The following is a 23,360-nucleotide window of genomic DNA, read 5'->3' as shown; positions in this document are numbered from 1 at the left end:
GAGAGGGGTTAGGTTAGATTACCCTTCAGCCTTAGAAAGGGGTTAGGTTAGATTACCCTTCAGCCTTAGAGGGGTTGGGGATAGATTACCCTTCAGCCTTAGAGGGGGGTTGGGGATAGATTACCCTTCAGCCTTAGAGAGGGGTTAGGTTAGATTACCATTCAGCCTTAGAGGGGTTGGGGATAGATTACCCTTCAGCCTTAGAGGGGGGTTGGGGATAGATTACCCTTCAGCCTTAGAGAGGGGTTAGGTTAGATTACCCTTCAGCCTTAGAGGGGTTCGGTTAGATTACCCTTCAGCCTTAGAGAGGGGTTAGGTTAGATTACCCTTCAGCCTTAGAGGGGTTGGGGATAGATTACCATTCAGCCTTAGAGGGGTTGGGGATAGATTACCCTTCAGCCTTAGAGAGGGGTTGGGGATAGATTACCCTTCAGCCTTAGAGGGGTTGGGGATAGATTACCATTCAGCCTTAGAGGGGTTGGGGATAGATTACCCTTCAGCCTTAGAGGGGGGTTGGGGATAGATTACCCTTCAGCCTTAGAGGGGTTGGGGATAGATTACCATTCAGCCTTAGATGGGTTGGGGATAGATTACCCTTCAGCCTTAGAGAGGAGTTAGGTTAGATTACCCTTCAGCCTTAGAGGGGTTGGGGATAGATTACCATTCAGCCTTAGAGGGGTTGGGGATAGATTACCCTTCAGCCTTAGAGGGGGGTTGGGGATAGATTACCCTTCAGCCTTAGAGAGGGGTTGGGGTTAGATTATTGGATGAAAGAAACCTTCTTGCTGCACTAGTTGACCCCCGTAGCAGATATCACACCTCCCCCAATTTCATACAGTTCTTATTTAAAGAACTCGTCTTTTTTGAGTAATACAGACCCATGGATATATCATGCACCACCACTGTGCCATAGCTACAAGCATTGAAATTCAGATATTTTCAATTTCATGGGTATTGAATCAATGTTTCACGAAGGGTAATGTTTAAGTCATGCGTGGCGTGGATGTGGTTTCTATTCTCTATATGAACACAGCTATTTATTTTGTCATGTATATCATAACCTATTTCTACTTTAATGGAATGAACTCCCATTGGTATTTAATGGGTACTGATTTAAGTTCCTTGAACTATAATGTTGAAGTCCTGCATGGAAAAAATATGGCATATATAGAATAAGAATGAAGTTTACTATTTGTTTAATTATGTGCTGGAGGTCATATTTCCCCAGCAGAAACAGAACAGTGAACTGTATGGGCCCAGGAAGATAAGCGCTAATGGACTAATGGCTATCTTAATAAGCTAATCATAAACAAAATCATTTACCCCGTCAATAGTAAGGTTCTAAGAGTGGGGTTCTAGGAGTGGGGTTCTAAGAGTCTGGGTTCTAAAAGTGAGGTTCTTGAGTGGGGTTCTAAGAGTGTGGTTGTTATAGTGGGGTTCTAAGATTATGGTTCTGATAGTGAGGTTCTAAGAGTAAGGTTTTAATAGTGAGGTTCTACTGTATTTGCCTCTATAAACAGTGTTCAGAGGATATCACTAACACGTCTGTGGTGTTTCTGTGCAGCCAAGCCCTCGCCACCTCAATACGTAATCTCCACCGTGAACGAGACTTCCATCTCCCTGGAGTGGGAAGAGCCGCTGGACACTGGCGGACGGGATGACGTCATCTACAACGTGGTGTGCAAGAAGTGTCTGCACGACCGGAGCCCGTGCACGCGCTGTGACGACAACGTGGACATATCGCCGCGCCGACTGGGCCTGACCCAGAAGAAGGTGGTAATGAGGAACCTGCAGGCTCATACCCGCTACAGCTTTGAGATCCAGGCGGTCAACGGCGTCTCTGGGAAGAGCCCCGGCGCACCGCGCTACGCCACGGTCAACATCACCACCAACCAGGCTGGTAAGTATCGCCATTGCGCTGGACGCCGGCACTTAACGTTAGCTGCACTCAACATTAATACTTGATATCAGCACTCACTATCACCTCACCCCACGACACTCAAGGTCACCACTGTAAGTACAGTAGCTAGCTACCACTTAACATCACCACTCAAGTTTACCTCTCAACTCAGGCTAGCTGCATCTTACAATGGCACTTACTTTTACTGCCTCATCTTGTGATCAGTACTGATGTGTTGCCTGCGTTTATGGACTCAGTATGTGTCATTTCAGCTTAGTACCAAATGAATAAACTGAAATGTCACGTAGAAGGCACAGATGAATGTCATGGTAAGAAGTGAGATCATCGTAAACAATGCTAGATGAAGAGCGGGTACATTTTTGCTAATTTCACGTATACAAGAACAAAAATACTCTTAACATATTCGACATGAAAGCTTTATATTTTTATTTTATTAAAGTCACCCATTTTTATTGTCCAATCACAGCACCGTCAGCAATACCCACAGTCCACCTGATGAAGTCCACATCAGACACACTCAGCCTGTCCTGGCTGCCCCCAGAGAAACCCAACGGGGTTATCCTAGATTACGAGATTAAGTACTACGAAAGGGTAAGGCACTTTTTTTTATAGCCTGCTCCCAGATCTGTTTATACTGTGTAGCCCACTCCTATTGCCATTGTCAGAATGATCTAGCCTGGTCCCAGATCTGTTTATACTGTGTGTAGCCCACTCCTATTGCCATTGTCAGAATGATCTAGCCTGGTCCCAGATCTGTTTATACTGTGTAGCCCACTCCTATTGCCATTGTCAGAATGATCTAGCCTGGTCCCAGATCTGTTTATGCTGTGTAGCTCACTCCAATTGCCATTGTCAGAATTATCTAGCCTGGTCCCAGATCTGTTTATTTGGTGGATTCCACTCCTCCTGTTCTCTAATTCAAACATGATTCACTGAAGTAAACATTTACTCTCTACCTTAATTTTGAAGAGCCACTGGAGACAAAACCCTTGTATGAAATATGTTTGAAAATGAATATGCCATGTGTGTCCTGTCTGATGTAGATGGTTGACAGAGTTGTTTGGCATTCCACAGGTTAGTGCTGACTTGATGCAGCTGTGTAGAGTTTTCTTCAAAAGCATCATGTGTACTATGTCAGCATGGACATAGACATGCTGCTGCTATAGAAAATAATCTGAAACAAATACACTTGACTACATCAAGTGAACGCTGTCCCTTTAACAAAACAACGAAGAGTTTAGCATGTTTTCTATTCTAATAGATGTGTAGCTGGGTTCCTTGATGTTTTTCTTAGCCAATGTGCCTCTGCTTCTGATTTCAGTCTGTTAGGTTCTTAACAAAAAGAGTAAACTCAAAGGGACGACTAGGAAAAGCTCAGACCACGTTTATTCACCCACAGGGTCATACAGCTGCAAAGAGAACATACAAGTCACACAAGCACATCTTTATACCTTCTGACTGGGCGGAGTCATCTCCTTCCATGTCTAACTGGGCGGAGTCATCTCCTTCCATGTCTAACTGGGCGGAGTCATCTCCTTCCATGTCTAACTGGGCAGAGTCATCTCCTTCCATGTCTAACTGGGCGGAGTCATCTCCTTCCATGTCTAACTGGGCGGAGTCATCTTCTTCCATGTCTAACTGGGCGGAGTCATCTCCTTCCATGTCTAACTGGGCGGAGTCATCTCCTTCCATGTCTAACTGGGCGGAGTCATCTCCTTCCATGTCTAACTGGGCGGAGTCATCTCCTTCCATGTCTAACTGGGCGGAGTCATCTCCTTCCATGTCTAACTGGGCGGAGTCATCTCCTTCCATGTCTAACTGGGCGGAGTCATCTCCTTCCATGTCTAACTGGGCAGAGTCATCTCCTTCCATGTCTAACTGGGCAGAGTCATCTCCTTCCATGTCTAACTGGGCGGAGTCATCTCCTTCCATGTCTAACTGGGCGGAGTCATCTCCTTCCATGTCTAACTGGGCGGAGTCATCTCCTTCCATGTCTAACTGGGCGGAGTCATCTCCTTCCATGTCCAACTGGGCGGAGTCATCACCTTCCATGTCTAACTAGGCGGAGTCATCTCCTTCCATGTCTAACTGGGCGGAGTCATCTTCTTCCATGTCTAACTGGGCGGAGTCATCTCCTTCCATGTCTAACTGGGCGGAGTCATCTCCTTCCATGTCTAACTGGGCGGAGTCATCTCCTTCCATGTCTAACTGGGCGGAGTCATCTCCTTCCATGTCTAACTGGGCGGAGTCATCTCCTTCCATGTCTAACTGGGCAGAGTCATCTCCTTCCATGTCTAACTGGGCGGAGTCATCTCCTTCCATGTCTAACTGGGCGGAGTCATCTCCTTCCATGTCTAACTGGGCGGAGTCATCTCCTTCCATGTCTAACTGGGCGGAGTCATCTCCTTCCATGTCTAACTGGGCGGAGTCATCTCCTTCCATGTCTAACTGGGCGGAGTCATCTCCTTCCATGTCTAACTGGGCGGAGTCATCTCCTTCCATGTCTAACTGGGCGGAGTCATCTCCTTCCATGTCTAACTGGGCAGAGTCATCTCCTTCCATGTCTAACTGGGCGGAGTCATCTCCTTCCATGTCTAACTGGGCGGAGTCATCTCCTTCCATGTCTAACTGGGCGGAGTCATCTCATCCATGTCTAACTGGGCGGAGTCATCTCCTTCCATGTCTAACTGGGCGGAGTCATCTCCTTCCATGTCTAACTGGGCGGAGTCATCTCCTTCCATGTCTAACTGGGCGGAGTCATCTCCTTCCATGTCTAACTGGGCGGAGTCATCTCCTTCCATGTCTAACTGGGCGGAGTCATCTCCTTCCATGTCTAACTGGGCGGAGTCATCTCCTTCCATGTCTAACTGGGCGGAGTCATCTCCTTCCATGTCTAACTGGGCGGAGTCATCTCCTCCCATGTCTAACTGGGCGGAGTCATCTCCTTCCATGTCTAACTGGGCGGAGTCATCTCCTTCCATGTCTAACTAGGCGGAGTCATCTTCTTCCATGTCTAACTGGGCGGAGTCATCTTCTTCCATGTCTAACTGGGCGGAGTCATCTTCTTCCATGTCTAACTGGGCGGAGTCATCTTCTTCCATGTCTAACTGGGCGGAGTCATCTTCTTCCATGTCTAACTGGGCGGAGTCATCTTCTTCCATGTCTAACTAGGCGGAGTCATCTCCCATGTCTAACTGGGCGGAGTCATCTCCCATGTCTAACTGGGCGGAGTCATCTCCCATGTCTAACTGGGCGGAGTCATCTCCTTCCATGTCTAAGATAGACAGTCCTTCTCTGTTGTTAGTCAGAAACACAGGTAGGTTCCTCTTACTGTTATTGTCATGGCCCTTAAAAATAGAAAAGGAGAGCCTCACACTCTAGGAGCTCAGATGCAATAACCTAATAACCAACGTTTTGACAGACAAGTTGTCTTCAACGTGTCTATAATCATGGCCGGGTGTGGCTTGATTTCGTTAGTCAGTTTCAATATATAAATAGAACATATAAAAAGCATGAATGGATAGCATACGATCATTGGGAGTACCCCAAGGCTTTATCCTAGGCCCCACCCTCTTCTCAATTTACATCAACAACATAGCTCAGTCACTAGCTGCAGTAACTCATGGGGAGGGGGTCACACTCGGATATTCAGAGAGGGGTATATTATTGTGGCCCTGGTGGCACAAAATCAAAAGTCTGACTGCATGGAGATGCTTGGGAATATGATCAATACGGGGGACCGTGTTGTGGGTGTTTCATGGAAAATCAAATCAAATTGATTTATATAGCCCTTCGTACATTAGCTGATATCTCACAGTGCTGTACAGAAACCCAGCCTAAAACCCCAAACAGCAAGCAATGCAGGTGTAGAAGCACAAATGTGTACATTTGACCTCCATCATCTAGGACGTGACAATGGTTAATAAAATCTCTCCATTTCTGCCCATTTATTTTTGCACAGTCTTGCCTGCCTTCTCATACAGCTGCAACTGTTATGGTTTTCTTCCGTCGAAGGAGAGTCGGACCAAAATGCAGCGTGGTTGATAATATACATCTGTAATGAAGACGAATACGAACAATACAAAACAACAAACGGAACGCGAAAACCTATACAGCCTATCTGGTGAATACAAAACACTGAGACAGGAACAATCACCCACGAAACACTCAAAGAATATGGCTGCCTAAATATGGTTCCCAATCAGAGACAACGAGAATCACCTGCCTCTGATTGAGAACGCCTCAGGCAACCATAGACTTTGCTAGAACACCCCACTAAGCCACAATCCCAAAACCTATGAAAAACCCCTATACATAAACACAACACAAAATAAACCCATGTCACACCCTGGCCTGACCAAATAAATAAAGAAAACACAAAATACTAAGACCAGGGCGTGACAGCAACTGTATATGCATTCGTAAATCAAGACCTTTATTGAGTTGGGCTCTGGGATGGTGCAACTGTTGAGAATGTGAGCCTATGGTTGTGTGGAGGGAAAGGGTTGAGAGTGTGTGGGTGTGTATGAGTGTGTGGGTGTGTATGAGTGTGTGGGTGTGTGTGGCTGTCCCACAACTGCTGCGAAGGAGTAAAAGATGTTAGGGACAATATAGGATCATTCACAATAATTGTTTACTAATATGCTTGCAATAATGTCATTTTGGTAATGGCGAGACTGGTGAGAGGTAAAATCCTTTGCATAAATTGCCTACACGACTAGAAATATTGATAGCTAATTATGGAAAATAAGAAACAGGATTTTAAAAATATATATATTCTTTGATGGCTATATATAATACAAATGGAGATGAGGGCGATGGAAATGCATTTGGCGGTTGTTCTGCTTCTGTTCTGTAAATGGCACTGTGTGCTCTTTTTGAAGGAGTGGTCCCTCTCTCTCCGGGGCTATGGGATCCGGGGGGTCGGGGGTGGTCTGCCGGGCATTGGGATGACAACACAACTCGGGATGAGGAGGGCTTTTAGCGGGTGGAATAATAGGGACCAATTGGAGGTTTACTTAGTAGCAATGCAAATATCATGGTATCATGTGGGGCGGCAGGGTAGCCTAGTGGTTAGAGCTTTGGACTAGTAACTGGAAGGTTGTGAGTTCAAACCCCTGAGCTGACAAGGTACAAATCTGTCGTTCTGCCCCTGAACAGGCAGTTAACCCACTGTTTCCAGGCCGTCATTGAAAATAAGAATCTTTTCTAAACTGACTTGCCTAGTTAAATAAATAAATAAAAATGTATTACATTTTTAAAAAACTTTTTAATGGTACATTTATAAACATATATTTTGATAAATTGAATTGAAAGTTGTGTCTCATTATGGTAAGTGGTGAAATAAGTATAGACAATTACAATTAGCAGATAATAAGAAAAGACAAGCAGTATTTACCTGGCTAAAAGAGAAGGAATATAATATCTGGAATATTGTTTACAGGAAACTCATTCAACAGTTTTAGATGAAGTTTTGGGGGGCGAAATATATTTCTCCCATGGGCAAAGAAATTCAAAAGGGGTGATGATATTAATTAACAGTCATTTTTGATCCAAATGTGCAAATTGCCCAAACAGATCATCAAGTTAGATGGATTATTTTAAATATATTATTAGACAATAAACATATATGGCATATTAACCTATATGGTCAAAATAATGATGATCCAAGCTTCTTTGAAAATATATATAAGAATTTATCAACTCTACAAGCAACACTAGACTCTATTATTTTGGTGGGAGATGTTAATATGATCTTAAATACCTCTATGGACTGGAAAGGAAATCACACTACAAACTATCACCCTCAGGCATTTAAGGAAATCATGAATGTCAAGGATATATTGGAATTAGTGGATATATGGAGACTTAAATACCCTGACCTAGTGAGATATACATGGCAGAGGCTTAATCAAGCTAGTCGTCTTGACTACTTTCTAATGTCATTCTCTCTGGCACCAAAAGTTTAAAAAGTGTTGATAAAGGACAGAATGTGGTCGGATCATCACATAATTGGCATATACATTACTCTTACAGAATTTCCACATTGGCGAGGATATTAGAAATTGATCAAATCCTACGAGATGATAAATTGTTTAGAACTAGGACAGAATCGTTTATAACTGCCTTTTTCAGACATAACATAGGTACAGCAGATCCTCTTATTGTATGGGACACTTTTAAATGTGCCTTTAGAGGCCATGCAATGAAGTACTCATCTATAAAACAAAAGCAATTTAGATCAAAGGAGTCCATATTAACAAACGAAATTGAAGAACTAACAGTACAGTTAGATAGCAATAAAAACTGTACCAAAGAGGCACAGAATAAGTTAGAGGAAAAACTCAAAGAAATGGAGGAACTTATTCAAGAAAGATCCAGTGTAATATATTATAAAAATAAAGTTAACTGGATGGAATATGGGGGAAAATTCACCAAATTATTTTTCAATGTTCAATATAGAAATGCTACCAAAATGTTTTTTTATTGAAACTTGTTACAAATGATGGAGTCAAGCATGATTCACTGAATTATATTTTGAAAGAGGAGGTAAAGTACTTTAAGAATATGTTTTCGTTTCAGTCTCCTCCATCTCCACTAACTGAATCTAATTGTATGGATTTTTTTCCTAATAATAATGTAAAATTAACATATGTACAGAAAGACTCATGTGAAGGCCAAATTACAGAGGAGGAACTTCTTGATGCAATGAAAGCCTTTAAGAATGGGAAAACTCCAGGGCTGGATGGCATACCAGTGGAAGTATACAAAACTATTTTTGATATACTCAGAGGACCACGATTCGCAAGTTTTAACCACTCCTATATAAATGGTAGAGTATCAGACACGCAATAAGAAGGTCTGATATCATTATTACTGAAACAGGACCCAAGTGGTAAACAGTGGGGCAGAAAAGTATTTAGTCAGCCACCAATTGTGCAAGTTCTCCCACTTAAAAAGATGAGAGAAGCCTGTAATTTTCATCATAGGTACACTTCAACTATGACAGAAAAAATGAGGGGAAAAAAATCCAGAAAATCACATTTTATGATTTTTAATGAATTTATTTGCAAATTATGGTGGAAAATAAGTATTTGGTCAATAACAAAAGTTTATCTCAATACTTTGTTATATACCCTTTGTTGGCAATGACAGCGGTCAAATGTTTTCTGTAAGTCTTCACAAGGTTTTCACACACTGTTGCTGGTATTTTGGCCCATTCCTCCATGCAGATCTCCTCTAGAGCAGTGATGTTTTGGGGCTGTTGCTGGGCAACACGGACTTTCAACTCGCTAGGCCACTCCAGGACCTTGACATGCTTATTACGAAGCCACTCCTTTGTTGCACGGGCGGTGTGTTTGGGATCATTGCCATGCTGAAAGACCCAGCCACGTTTCATCTTTAATGCCCTTGCTGATGGAAGGAGGTTTTCACTCAAAATCTCACGATACATGGCCCCATTCATTCTTTCCTTTACACGGATCAGTCGTCCTGTTCCCTTTGCAGAAAAACAGCCCCAAAGCATGATGTTTCCACCCCCATGCTTCACAGTAGGTATGTTTTTTTTGGGATGCAACTCAGCATTCTTTGTCCTCCAAACACGACGAGTTGAGTTTTTGGTTATTGGTTTTTTGTTTTTTGTTTTTTAAGTTAGTTTTTGGTTTCATCTGACCATATGACATTCTCCCAATCTTCTTCTGGTTCATCCAAATGCTCTCTAGCAAACTTCAGACGGGCCTGGACATGTACTGGCTTAAGCAGGGGGACACGTCTGGCACTGCAGGATTTAAGTCCCTGGCGGCGTAGTGTGTTACTGATGGTAGGCTTTGTTACTTTGGTCCCAGCTCTCTACAGGTCATTCCCTAGGTCCCCCCGTGTGGTTCTGGGATTTTTGCTCACCGTTCTTGTGATCATTTTGACCCCACGGGGTGAGATCTTGCGTGGAGCCCCAGATCGAGGGAGTTTATCAGTGGTCTTGTATGTCTTCCATTTCCTAATAATTGCTCCCACAGTTGATTTCTTCAAACCAAGCTGCTTACCTATTGCAGATTCAGTCTTCCCAGCCTGGTGCAGGTCTACAATTTTGTTTCTGATGTCCTTTGACAGCTCTTTGGTCTTGGCCATAGTGGAGTTTGGAGTGTGACTGTTTAAGGTTGTGGACAGGTGTCTTTTATACTGATAACAAGTTCAAACAGGTGCCATTAATACGGGTAACGAGTGGAGGACAGAGGAGCCTCTTAAAGAAGAAGTTACAGGTCTGTGAGAGCCAGAAATCTTGCTTGTTTGTAGGTGACCAAATACTTATTTTCCACCATAATTTGCAAATAAATTCATAAAAATCCTACAATGGGATTTTCTGGATTTTTTTTCTCATTTTGTCTGTCATATTTGAAGTGTACCTATGATGACAATTACAGGCCTCTCTCATCTTTTTAAGTGGGAGAACTTGCACAATTGGTGGCTGACTAAATACTTTTTGCCCCACTGTATATAAAGATCCAGTCCATTTAAAAAATTGGAGACCTCTTTTTACATGGGTGATACATAAGACAAGTACTGGAAACAATAGAATACTATGAAATATCGGGGACATCAGGCCTGGTTTTCATAGCTGATTTTGAAAAGGCTTTTGATAAAGTACGACTAGAGTTTATATACAAATGGCTAGAATGTTTCAATTTCAGTTAAAGTTATGTGTAGTAACCCTAGGTGTAAAATAGTAAATAATGGGTAGAACTCAGAAAATGTTAAACTATCTAGAGGAGTAAAACAAGGTTGTCCACTATCGGCATATCTATTTATTATTGCCATCGAAATGTTAGCTGTTAAAATTAGATCAAACAATAATATCAAGGGATTAGAAATCCGTGGCTTAAAAACTAAGGTGTCATTGTACGCAATTGATTCATGTTTTCTTTTAAAATCACAATTATAATCTCTCCACGGCCTCATAGAGGATCTAGATACTTTTGCTATCCTCTCTGGATTAAAACCAAATTATGATAAGTGTACTATATTATGTATTGGATCGCAAAAAAATGCTAATTTTACATTACTATGTAGTTTACCAACTAAATGGTCTGACGGAGATGTGAACATACTCGGTATACAAATCCCAAAAGAAAGAAATTCTCACTCCAAAACATTTTTATAGAAAATTAGCAAAAATAGATAAGATCTTGCTACCATGGTAAGGAAAATACCTGTCTATTTGTGAAAAAATCACCCTGATTAACTCTTGGGTCATATCACAGTTTACCTATTTGCTCATGGTTTTGCCTACACCTAGTGACCTGCTTTTTAAATTATATGAACAAAGAATATTCAATTTTATTTGAAATTGCAAGCCAAATTAAAAGGGCCTATTTATATAACAATTATGAATTCGGAGGGCAGAAATGATTAAATATTAAAGCATTAGACCTCCTACTAAAGGCATCAGTCATACAAAAGTTATACTTAAATCCAAACTGGTTCTCTAGTAAACTGGTAGGAATGTCTCATCCCATGTTCAAGAATGGCCTTTTCCCCTTTTCAGATTGCAACTGCTCACTTTTGGTTGTTTGAAAAGGAAATGAATCTCCAAAATATTGTTATTTTTTTAAACAAGCCTTAGAACGTTGGTTGCAATTTCAGTTTAATCCACCTGAAAATACAGAACAAATAATACAACAAATAGTGTGGTTAAACTCAAGTAAGTAACTAATTGATTAAAAAAACATATTTTTCGGAAGAAATTAAAAAAAAAATACATTTAAAAAAGGTATAATTTTATGAATGAAGCTAACACAAATATATGGAAATGTCTGCTCTACACAAAATTACAACCAACTATTTGCAGCATTACCACAGAAATGGAAGAGGCAAGTAGAAGGAGGAAAAAGTATGGAACTTGTATGTCGGCCCTGTATTAAAGAACATAAATGGTTAAAGAAAGGTCTGATAAATATAAACACATACCAATTTAATTTAAGGACCAAAAAACTGACTGCGGTGCCATATAAATGACAGAATAGTTGGGAAGAGATTTTCAATGTACTCATTCCATGGCACATGGTTTATCAATTGATACGCAAAACAACACCGGGTTCAAAACTTCCATTTTTTTTACTTGCAACCAATAGAATGTTATATATATGGGGGATACAATCTTCCCAGCTCTGCAGATTTGGCTGTGAGGAAGCATTTATTTTGGTATTCTCCATATGTAGCTCATTTTTGGTCACAGGTCCAGGAATGGCTGAAGAATTGCAACATTTGCCTAGAACTAACGCTGCAGATGGCAATACTGGGTGATTTGAAAAGCCATAGTCAATCAATCAATAATATAATAATTATTTTAGTAATAATGTTTATCTTTCATTTACAATCTGTAGAAGCTATGAGAATAGAAAGGTTCAGTACTTTTGTGAAGCATCACAGCACAGCTGGAAAATAGATGGCAAATAGAAATCCAAAATTATGGTGTTGAAAGATAGATGGGAGAGGTTGAATGGAGCTGAAGGGTGGGACTAATAACAAGATAACCAATGTAAAACATACAGGGTCTGTAAAATGTATAAAGGTTCAGAAATGTTGTGCAATAGCACAGTTACAAATAGAAATCAAACTGGATGGACATCAGAAATAGAGGAAGGACTAAAAACAAACAAAATATAACTATTGTAAAATAGATTGTCTGTAAAATGTGTATAAGATGTATAAACTGAAGGTAGAAGCCTAAGTGTTATAGTTTATTAGTTTACTCCAGTTGGGGGAAGAGTGGTAGGGTTTGGGGGGAATAATAAAGGTATATTCTAAAAAGTATGTATATCTATATAGGTATGTGTATATGTATGCATATGTGTATGTATATGGAGATATATATATATATATATATATATATATATATATATATATATATATATATATATATATATACAAAAAAAAGATGGGAGATTGGAAATGATGCAGACAATTACATTGATGGAAGCAACAATCTTTCCGCAATATTAAGCTGATCCACCTCTTTAAAAAAAACTTTAAAAAACAACATACCTCAGGCAGTAGGAAGCTCTCATCCATTTATATGCAGATGATACAGTCTTATACTCAGCCCCAGATTTTGTGTGAAACGCTCTACAACAAAGCTTTCTTATGCTTCGAACACACTAACAGCGTCATTGTGCAAAATGGTACGCAGCATCATCTGGATGTGTGCAACAAAAGTTCAACATTCCCCTTCTGCTACCATTACTGTCAAACCGTCGACACATACAGTTTGACGCATACATTCGATAAATCCAACGTACTGTATGAACCACACAGAACACACTGCAACTGCCTCTGCAACGCTATGCTGCAAGGCAAACACAGCACTTCATTGGAAATGAATGTAATTCTAGTGTACCAATTCTGGCGTCTGTGTTTTTGAAGCTTTAGAGTCCAACAAGCTTTCTCTGCCCTTAACCTTGTTCTGAACATCTCCAAAACATTGTGGTTTGGTAAGAAGAATGCACTTCTCCCCACCCGTGTGATTCATACCTCTGAGGGTTTAGAGCTTGAGGTAGTCACCTCATTCAAGTACTTGGGAGTATGGCTAGACGGTACACTGTCCTTCTCTCAGGACATATCAAAGCTGCAGGCTAAAGTTAAATCTAGACTTGGGTTTCCTCTATCGTAATCGCTACTCGTTCTCCACAGCTGTCAAACTAACTCGGATTCAGATGACCATCCTACCCATGCTAGATTAGGGAGATGTAATTTATAGATCGGCAGCTAAGGGTACTCTTGAGTGGCTAGATGTTCTTTACCATTCGGCCATCAGATTTGCCACAAATGCTCCTTATAGGACACATCACTGCACTCTATACTGCAGCCGTCATCCTCCACATACAACACCCGTTCTGCCAGTCACATTCTGTTAAAGGTCCCCAAAGTACACACATCCCTGGGTCGCTTCTCTTATAGTTGCAGCGACTGGAACAAGCTGCAAAAACAGGATTTTTTTATTTTTATCTCCATCTCTTCATTCTAAGACTCAATCCCGGACACTCTTTCTGACAGTTGTGGCTGCTTCGCGTGAACTTACCTTCTTGCCTTTGTGCTGTTGTCTGTGCCCAATAATGTTTGTACCATGTTTTACGCTGCTACCATGTTTTGTGCTTTTACCATTTTGTGATGCTGCCATGTTGTTGTCATGTAGTGTTGCTACCATGCTGTGTGTCATGTGTTGAGATAGGACCCTCATGGGCGTGGAAATGTGTGTGTGTGTGTGTGTGTGTGTGAGATAGGACCCTCATGGGCGCGGAAATGTGTGTGTGTGTGTGAGATAGGACCCTCATTGGCGTGGAAATGTGTGTGTGTGTGAGATAGGACCCTCATGGGCGTGGAAATGTGTGTGTGTGTGTGTGAGATAGGACGCTCATGGGCGTGGAAATGTGTGTGTGTGTGAGATAGGACCCTCATTGGCGTGGAAATGTGTGTGTGTGTGTGTGTGAGATAGGACCCTCATGGGCGTGGAAATGTGTGTGTGTGTGTGAGATAGGACCCTCATGGGCGTGGAAATGTGTGTGTGTGTGTGAGATAGGACCCTCATTGGCGTGGAAATGTGTGTGTGTGTGTGTGAGATAGGACCCTCATGGGCGTGGAAATGTGTGTGTGTGTGAGATAGGACCCTCATGGGCGTGGAAATGTGTGTGTGTGTGTGAGATAGGACGCTCATGGGCGTGGAAATGTGTGTGTGTGTGTGTGAGATAGGACGCTCATGGGCGTGGAAATGTGTGTGTGTGTGTGTGTGAGATAGGACCCTCATGGGCGTGGAAATGTGTGTGTGTGTGTGTGAGATAGGACCCTCATGGGCGTGGAAATGTGTGTGTGTGTGTGTGTGTGAGATAGGACCCTCATGGGCGTGGAAATGTGTGTGTGTGTGTGTGTGTGTGTGTGAGATGTGTGTGTGTGTGAGAGATAGGACCCTCATGGGCGTGGAAATGTGTGTGTGTGTGTGTGTGAGATAGGACCCTCATGGTCGTGGAAATGTGTGTGTGTGTGTGTGTGTGTGTGAGATGTGTGTGTGTGTGAGAGATAGGACCCTCATGGGCGTGGAAATGTGTGTGTGTGTGTGTGTGTGTGTGTGTGTGAGATGTGTGTGTGTGTGAGAGATAGGACCCTCATGGGCGTGGAAATGTGTGTGTGTGTGAGATGTGTGTGTGTGTGAGAGATAGGACCCTCATGGGCATGGAAGTGTGTGTGTGTGTGTGTGTGTGTGTGTGTGTGTGTGTGTGTGTGTGTGTGTGTGTGTGTGTGTGTGTGTGTGTGTGTGTGTGTGTGTGTGTGTGTGTGTGTGAGATAGGACAAGTGTTGTTGTTGTTGTTGTATTTAACTAGGCAAGTCAGTTAAGAACAAATTATTATTTACATCCGGCCAAACCCGAGCCAATTGTGCGCTGCCCTATGGGACTCCCAATCACGGCCAGATGTGATACAGCCTGGATTCAAACCAGGGACTGTAGTAACCCTCTTGCCTTAAATCAAATCAAATCAAATTGATTTATATAGCCCTTCGTACATCAGCTGATATCTAAAAGTGCTGTACAGAAACCCAGCCTAAAACCCCAAACAGCAAGCAATGCAGGTGTAGAAGCACGGTGGCTAGGAAAACCTCCCTAGAAAGGCCAAAACCTAGGAAGAAACCTAGAGAGGAACCAGGCTATGAGGGGTGGCCAGTCCTCTTCTGGCTGTGCCGGGTTTGAGATTATAACAGAACATGGCCAAGATGTTCAAATGTTCATAAATGACCAGCATGGTCCAATAATAATAAGGCAGAACAGTTGAAACTGGAGCAGCAGCACAGCCAGGTGGACTGGGGACAGCAAGGAGTCATCATGTCAGGTAGTCCTGAGGCATGGTCCTAGGGCTCAGGTCCTCCGAGAGAGAGAAAGAAAGAGAGAAAGAGAGAATTAGAGAGAGCACACTTAAATTCACACAGGACACCGAATAGGACAGGAGAAGTACTCCAGATATAACAAACTGACCCCTTAGACCGCTGCGCGACTCGGGAGCCCTATAGTAAGTCGTTTCCTGACAGGGAATCGAACCCGGGCCATGGCGTGCCGAATCGTAACCGCTAGACAACGCAACCATGCCCTACTATAATCAGATGGTCTTCAGGGTGGGCCCCTGTGGCCCCCCTTCCAGCAGTGTCTTCTCTCTTCATCTGTCGCCCTTATCTCAAGTTCAGTTCCACATCCCTCATGTTCCTGGTTCCACAGGAACTGGCCTGCCCTATCAGGAACTGAAACTAGACTGTTTCTCTTTTCCACAATAATTTTCTGCATTTCCCCTTTTCTCAGTCAGCAACTTCCCACATATCAAGTTCCTCTTGACATTTCCTTGACCCCTAATATATACATTCCTTATACATATAAAGTAATCAGTAAGTTGTAGCATGGTAACATGAATAAGTATATTTCCAGCTAGAATCCAACAAGTCTAATTCAGGGGAGCCTGTTTTTTCCACCAGAATTTCTGGGGACCCCCGACTTTGAATACCACTGGTCTATGCTGTGTTCCTGTAAAAGCATGTGACAACTGCTGATGTTAAAAGGGCTTCATAAATACATGTGATTGATTGATGTGTTCCACAGGGCCAGGCCATGTCTCACACGGTGACAGCCCAGCACAGCTCAGTCCGTGTGGAGGGATTGCGGGCTGCCACTCCCTACGTGGTCCAGGTCCGGGCTCGCACCGTGGCTGGCTATGGCCGCTACAGCATCCCTAAGGACTTCAGCACCTCAACACACAGTAAGTCATTTCATTTCTCCTCCTCCTCCTCCTCCCCCTCCTCCTCCTCCTTCGCTACTTCATTGTCACACTCTTTCTCTCTGTGTTCTGTCTGTCTCTCGCTCTCTCTCTTTCCCTCTCTCTCCTCCTCCTCCTCCTCCTCCTCCTCCTCCTCCTCCTCCTCCTCCTTCGCTACTTCATTGTCACACTCTTTCTCTCTGCGTTCTGTGTCTGTCTCTCGTTCTCTCTCTTTCCCTCTCTCTCCTCCTTCTCCGCCTTCACTACTTTGTCTTTCCTTCTCTTTCTCTGTCTCTCTCCCTTCCCTTCTGTCCCATCACTATTTATCATTGTCCTTCACCATTGATAATGCCTCGTCTTTTTATTCACCAGTGTTTTAGAGATGTTCTATGTTATCTTTAATCAGTACAATCCATCCAAGCAGTGAAAGAACTCCGAACAAGCTATTTCAAGGAGCTGTGCTTTTTTTTTACGGGCCCTTCCCAGCAATGCAGAATAAAACGTAAAGAAAAAAAGTGAAAAATAATAAGGAATAAATACACGACGTGGCGATATACTCAGGGTCGCATATTATGGTAGCAGATGAATGCAAGGTGAATACAAATAACATTGAAGTCAAATTAATATTAGAATATATATAAATAATTTTTTTACTATGCATTGTTTTTCATAATGACATGTATTGATTGTGAAGAAAAAATATATATATATACACACATGTAAACACAGATTGGAATACAATACCCATTATTTGTTTTGCCATGGATCTGCCTCCATATTTCGCTAGCTGGTTTCTTTAAGAAGTTCTTCAGTGACATTCCAGGTGTTTATTCTTTGATTATTATTTCTTCGGTGACCTTTAGGTGACCCTATGAAGTCAGTGCAGGACCAGCTGCCTCTCATAGTGGGCTCAGCGTCCGCCGGTCTTGTGGTCATCGTCGCCCTTGTGGTCATTGCCATAGTTTGCTCTCGGTAAGTGTTTGACTTGTATGTATTTATCTAACAGGCCTTTTTGGTCATTGTTTTGACATTTTTGGTCATTGTTTGGTATCTTGGTTCCTTGAATCCTGAAAAGGCCCTTAGAAAGGCTTTAACCACCCTGAGCATTGTTCCATTCTTCCAATTTCGACTGTCTGCAGACAATCTACTATCTTCTGCTTGTTATTTGAAAGCAGCCTGTGTATCTACTGTGGAGTGCCTGCCAAGACAGAGGATGGATGATGTGAATGAGATTGTGCGTGTGTGGTCCTTGTTTGTAGGAAACAACGCAGCGGTTCGGAGCTGGAGTACACAGAGAAGCTGCAGCAGTATGGTGAGTACTGAGGGGAAGGTGTGTGTCTGTTGGGGGAGGGGGTTGTGTGTGTGTGTGTGTGTTGGGGGAGGGGTTTGTGTGTTGGGGTTTGTGTGCGTGCGTGCATGTTGTGAGTGCAGACTTGGAGAGCTACGCCTTTCTGTGGTCCTTTGTTCAAACCAGGACAGTAAACCACCTGATTTAATCAATTATCCAATCACCTAACCAAAGCAGGAAACTGCATTTGCTCAATGAAACCATGATTATCTAGATCAGGTGGTTTATGAAACCCCAAAGTGCAGCAGACTCCCTGGCTTTTCAGCTTTTCAAGACTCAAAGAGCTGTGTGATAGATATGTCCAACTGCTGTTCATGCATCAAATGTGATTCCATTTCCATTCATAACTGTATTAGTTCATAATTATGCATTGGAACACAACAACAACAACAAAAAACTGCCAGTGTCATGAATATCTGATGAATGTGTATATTCAAGAACATCTGATGCATCCCTCCCTTCATCTCTGTAGTTTCTCCTGGGGTGAATGTGTATATTCAAGAACATCTGATGCATCCCTCCCTTCATCTCTGTAGTTTCTCCCGGGGTGAATGTGTATATTCAAGAACATCTGATGCATCCCTCCCTTCATCTCTGTAGTTTCTCCTGGGGTGAATGTGTATATTCAAGAACATCTGATGCATCCCTCCCTTCATCTCTGTAGTTTCTCCTGGGGTGAATGTGTATATTCAAGAACATCTGATGCATCCCTCCCTTCATCTCTGTAGTTTCTCCTGGGGTGAATGTGTATATTCAAGAACATCTGATGCATCCCTCCCTTCATCTCTGTAGTTTCTCCTGGGGTGAAGGTGTATATTCAAGAACATCTGATGCATCCCTCCCTTCATCTCTGTAGTTTCTCCCGGGGTGAAGGTGTACATTGATCCGTTCACTTACGAAGACCCCAATGAGGCAGTCCATGAGTTTGCCAAGGAGATTGACATCTCGTGTGTGAAGATTGAGGAGGTCATCGGTGCAGGTAACCAACATAGCTAGGTGTTGAAGTGCGGTGTTCAGAGGGCAGGGTTTTGGGAGGGAATGGATTTTGTGTTTGGGGTAGGGGGGGTATTTGTGAAGATGGAGAGATGTTTTGGGACAGCTGTGTGTTTAGGGGAGTGGGTGATGTTGGGGTGGGTTGTTGGTTGAACAAGTTGTGTGTTAGGTGGAAGGGGGCAAAAGGGTTGTTGGGGGGAGGTGTGGAGAGGAGGTGTGGGGGTGGTGTGGAGAGTAGGTGTAGGGGTGGGTGTGGAGGGGAGGTGTGGTGTGGTGTGGAGGTGTGGGGGGTGTGGAGGGGAGGTTTGGTGTGGAGAGGAGGTGTGGATGGTAGGTGTAGAGGGGAGGTGTGGAGGGGAGGCGTGGAGAGGAGGCCTGGAGGGGAGATGTGGGGGGAGGTGTGGAGAGTAAGTGTGAGGGGGGGGGGGGGGGGGTGTGAGAGGGAGATGTGGAGGGGAGGTGTGAGGGGGAGGTGTGGGGAGTAGGTGTGAGGATTAGGTGTGGAAGGGAGGTGTGAGGGGGAGGTGTGGAAGGGAGGTGAGGGGAGGTGTGGGGAGTAGGTGTGGAGAGGAGGTGTGAGGGGGAGGTGTGGAAGGGAGGTGTGAGGGGGAGGTGTGGGGAGTAGGTGTGGAGAGTAGGTGTGGAGAGGAGGTGTGTTGAGTAGGTGTGGAGAGGAGGCGTGTTGAGGAGGTGTGGAGGGTATGTGTGGGAGGAGATGTGAGGGGAAGGTGTAGAAGGGAGATGTGGAGAGTAGGTATGGAGAGGGAGGTGTGGAGGGTAGGCAGGGAGAGGAGGAGTGTTGAGGAGGTGGGGAGGTGTGGAGGGTAGGTGTGGGAGGAGATGTGAGGGGGAGGTGTGGAGGTTTAGGGAGCAGATGTGGAGAGTAGGTGTGGAGGGGAGGTGTGGGGAGTAGGTGTGGAGGGTAGGTGTGGAGGGTAGGTGTGGAAGGGAGGTGTGAGGGGGAGGTATAAGGGGGAGGTGTGGGGAGTAGGTGTGGAAGGTAGGTGTGGAGAGGAGGCGTGTTGAGGAGGTGTGGAGGGTATGTGTAGGAGGAGATGTGAGGGGGGGTGTGAGAGGGAGATGTGGAGGGGAGGTGTGGAGAGTAGGTGTGAGGGGGAGGTGTGGGGAGTAGGTGTGAGGATTAGGTGTGGAAGGGAGGTGTGAGGGGGATGTGTGGAAGGGAGGTGAGGGGAGGTGTGGGGAGTAGGTGTGGAGAGGAGGTGTGGAAGGGAGATGTGAGGGGGAGGTGTGGAAGGGAGGAGTGGGGAGTAGGTGTGGAAGGTAGGTGTGGAGAGGAGACGTGTTGAGGAGGTGTGGAGGGTATGTGTGGGAGGAGATGTGAGGGGGAGGTGTAGAAGGGAGATGTGGAGAGTAGGTATGGAGAGGGAGGTGTGGAGGGTAGGCAGGGAGAGGAGGAGTGTTGAGGAGGTGGGGAGGTGTGGAGGGTAGGTGTGGGAGGAGATGTGAGGGGGAGGTGTGGAGGTTTAGGGAGCAGATGTGGAGAGTAGGTGTGGAGGGGAGGTGTGGGGAGTAGGTGTGGAGGGTAGGTGTGGAAGGGAGGTGTGAGGGGGAGGTATAAGGGGGAGGTGTGGGGAGTAGGTGTGGAAGGGAGGTGTGGGGAGTAGTTGTGGTGGGGGAGGTGTGGGGGGGAGGTGTCAGTGAAACAACTTCTTCTGTCATCCAGCTAGTTTGCTGTTTCTTCTCCGAGAGCATGTGTTCTTTCTCCTGACTTCACCCTGAACCATATGTCCCTTTATTTCTCTTCCTCTTTCTCTCTTCTCCTTTATAAACACACAACTTTTTACCAAGGCACCAAAACTCCCAGGCTCCTCATCCGTTCCCTCTCCCCCTCCACCGGTCCCAGGCTCCACTCCCGGTCACGGGATGATCTTTCCTTCTCTCCATCCCTCCCCAACCTCTCAGACCCCTAAGTTTCCTGTCTCTCTCTTTTCCTACCTTCCTCATTCACTCTCTCTCCTACACAGCTCAACCCCCATCCCTCGCTCTTTTACAATCTCCTTCTTCCTTTCACTCCTATATTTCTAGAATTCCTCCTCTTCCTCCTCCTCTTCTTCCTCCTCTTCGGTTCAACCAGTAATGCTCCCTCCCTCCCTCTCCCTCACTCCTCCTCCTCTTTCCCCTCTTCCTCCACTCCCCTCTCTCCCTCCTCCCTCTTCCTCCACTCCCCTCTCTCCCTCCTCCGTCTTCCTCCACTCCCCTCTCCCTCTTCATCCACTCCCCTCTCTCCCTCCTCTCTCTTCCTCCACTGCCTCCTCCCTCTTCCTCCACTCCCCTCTCCCTCCTCCCTCTTCCTCCACTCCCCTCTCTCTCTTCCTCCACTCCCTCCTCCCTCTTCCTCCACTCCCCTCTCTCTCCTCTCTCTTCCTCCACTCCCCTCTCTCCTCTCTCTTCCTCCACTCCCCTCTCTCTCCTCTCTCTTCCTCCACTCCCCTCTCTCTCTTCCTCCACTCCCCTCTCTCTCCTCTCTCTTCCTCCACTCCCCTCTCTCCCTCCTCCCTCTTCCTCCACTCCCCTCTCTCCCTCCTCCCTCTTCCTCCACTCCCCTCTCTCCCTCCTCCCTCTTCCTCCACTCCCCTCTCTCTCCTCCCTCTTCCTTCACTTCCCTCCCCCTTCCCAACCCTCACACCCTCTTCCCCACCCCCCTTCCCCCCAACCCTCCACCCAGGTGAGTTTGGGGAGGTGTGCCGCGGGCGCCTGAAGCAGCCCGGGCGCCGTGAGGCGGTGGTGGCCATTAAGACACTGAAGGCAGGCTACACAGAGCGCCAGAGGCGGGACTTCCTTGGCGAAGCGTCAATCATGGGCCAGTTTGACCACCCCAACGTGATCCGGCTGGAGGGTGTGCTGACCCGCAGCTGCCCCGTGCTCATCATCACCGAGTTCATGGAGAACGGAGCGCTGGACTCCTTCCTCAGGGTGAGTGAAGCTGACAGTTGCGATGATGTGTGGAATTGTACATGATACATTCTAATTGATATCGATTCTACCGTACTTCATAAAAACCTGGAGTCACGCATAATCACACATACCACCACCTACACACCAGTAATGCTTAGAGTCGTACCGCACACACACCAGTAATGCTTAGAGTCGTACCGCACACACACCAGTAATGCTTAGAGTCGTACCGCACACACACCAGTTATGGCGATACGCTGAACCGTTCATGACACCTCTGACCAATAGTGACATGAGTTGTGCTGTTGAAAATCCAGAGACATGCGTAGTCAAACACAACATCGCTGACTGATAGGAATTCAGCTGTACAAAACCATATTTTACTGGACTACATGTGGACCTCTGTAGCTCAGTTGGTAGAGCATGGTGCTTGCAACACCAGGGTTGTGGGTTTGATTCCCGTGACCACCCCTAAATAAAATGTATGCACGCATCCCTGTAAGTCGCTTTGGATAAAAGTGTCTGCTAAATGACATAAAATGTATATTATTATATTACTACACAAAAGCCTGGGGACAAGGACACACACCACCTCCTACAGGACAGTGGACGCTGATGGGGGAAGTACAGAACCTCTACAACCTAAAGAGTTATATTACATGATTCCTACAGTAGGCAATAGGCAGTACACACACACAGTAATGCTCTCTCACTCAGTAAGAGTTAATTCACCTAGATGAGCTCTTACGAGAATGGTGCACTGTTCAAGTCCATTCATAGGTGGTCATACTTAAGCAATAAGGCACCAGGGTGTGTGGTATATTGCCAATATACCACGGCTGAGGGCTTAAGGGCTGTTCTGGATACAGCCCTTAGCCGTGGTATATTGACTGTATATCACAAACCCCCTAAGTGCCTTATTGCTATTATTGCTATCCCGCCTTATCACAGCTCACTGGTTGGTCACCATAGCAGCACCCACCCGTAGCACGCGCTCCAGCAGGTATATCTCACTGGTCACCCCCAAAGCCAATTCTTACTTTGGCCGCCTTACCTTCCAGTTCTCTGCTGCTAATGACTGGAACGAACTGCAAAAATCACTGAAGCTGGAGACTCTTACCTCCCTCATTAGCTTTAAGGACAAGCTATCAGAGCAGCTCACAGATCACTGCACCTGTACATAGCTCATCTGTAAATAGCCCATCCAATCTACCTCATCCCCATACTGTATTTATTTATTTATCTTGCTCCTTTGCACCCCAGTATCTCTACTTGTACATTCATCATCTGCACATCCTACCATTCCAGTGTTTAATTGCTATATTGTAATTACTTTGCCACCATGGCCTATTTATTGCCTTACCTCTCTTATCCTACCTCATTTGCACATGCAGATTTTCTACTG

At 44.8% G+C, this 23,360-nt stretch overlaps 1 protein-coding gene across 1 annotated transcript in view; it reads left to right on the top strand.

Moving 5' to 3' along the window:
• The window catches only part of LOC109871830 (ephrin type-B receptor 3), a 56,090-nt gene that overhangs the window by 13,901 nt on the left and 18,829 nt on the right, over positions 1-23,360 (top strand). The window contains exons 5-11 of the mRNA XM_031806911.1: positions 1,565-1,900; positions 2,388-2,512; positions 16,545-16,701; positions 17,562-17,670; positions 17,958-18,010; positions 18,903-19,025; positions 21,726-21,973. Of these exons, the coding sequence (XP_031662771.1) occupies positions 1,565-1,900; positions 2,388-2,512; positions 16,545-16,701; positions 17,562-17,670; positions 17,958-18,010; positions 18,903-19,025; positions 21,726-21,973 (1,151 nt within the window). The remainder of the gene's footprint in view (positions 1-1,564; positions 1,901-2,387; positions 2,513-16,544; positions 16,702-17,561; positions 17,671-17,957; positions 18,011-18,902; positions 19,026-21,725; positions 21,974-23,360) is intronic.

Source organism: Oncorhynchus kisutch, linkage group LG27 (assembly GCF_002021735.2).
Source record: "Oncorhynchus kisutch isolate 150728-3 linkage group LG27, Okis_V2, whole genome shotgun sequence".
NCBI classification, from domain to species: domain Eukaryota; kingdom Metazoa; phylum Chordata; class Actinopteri; order Salmoniformes; family Salmonidae; genus Oncorhynchus; species Oncorhynchus kisutch.
Note: the sequence above shows the minus strand (reverse complement) of the source record. Positions and strands in the feature narration are given on the sequence as shown.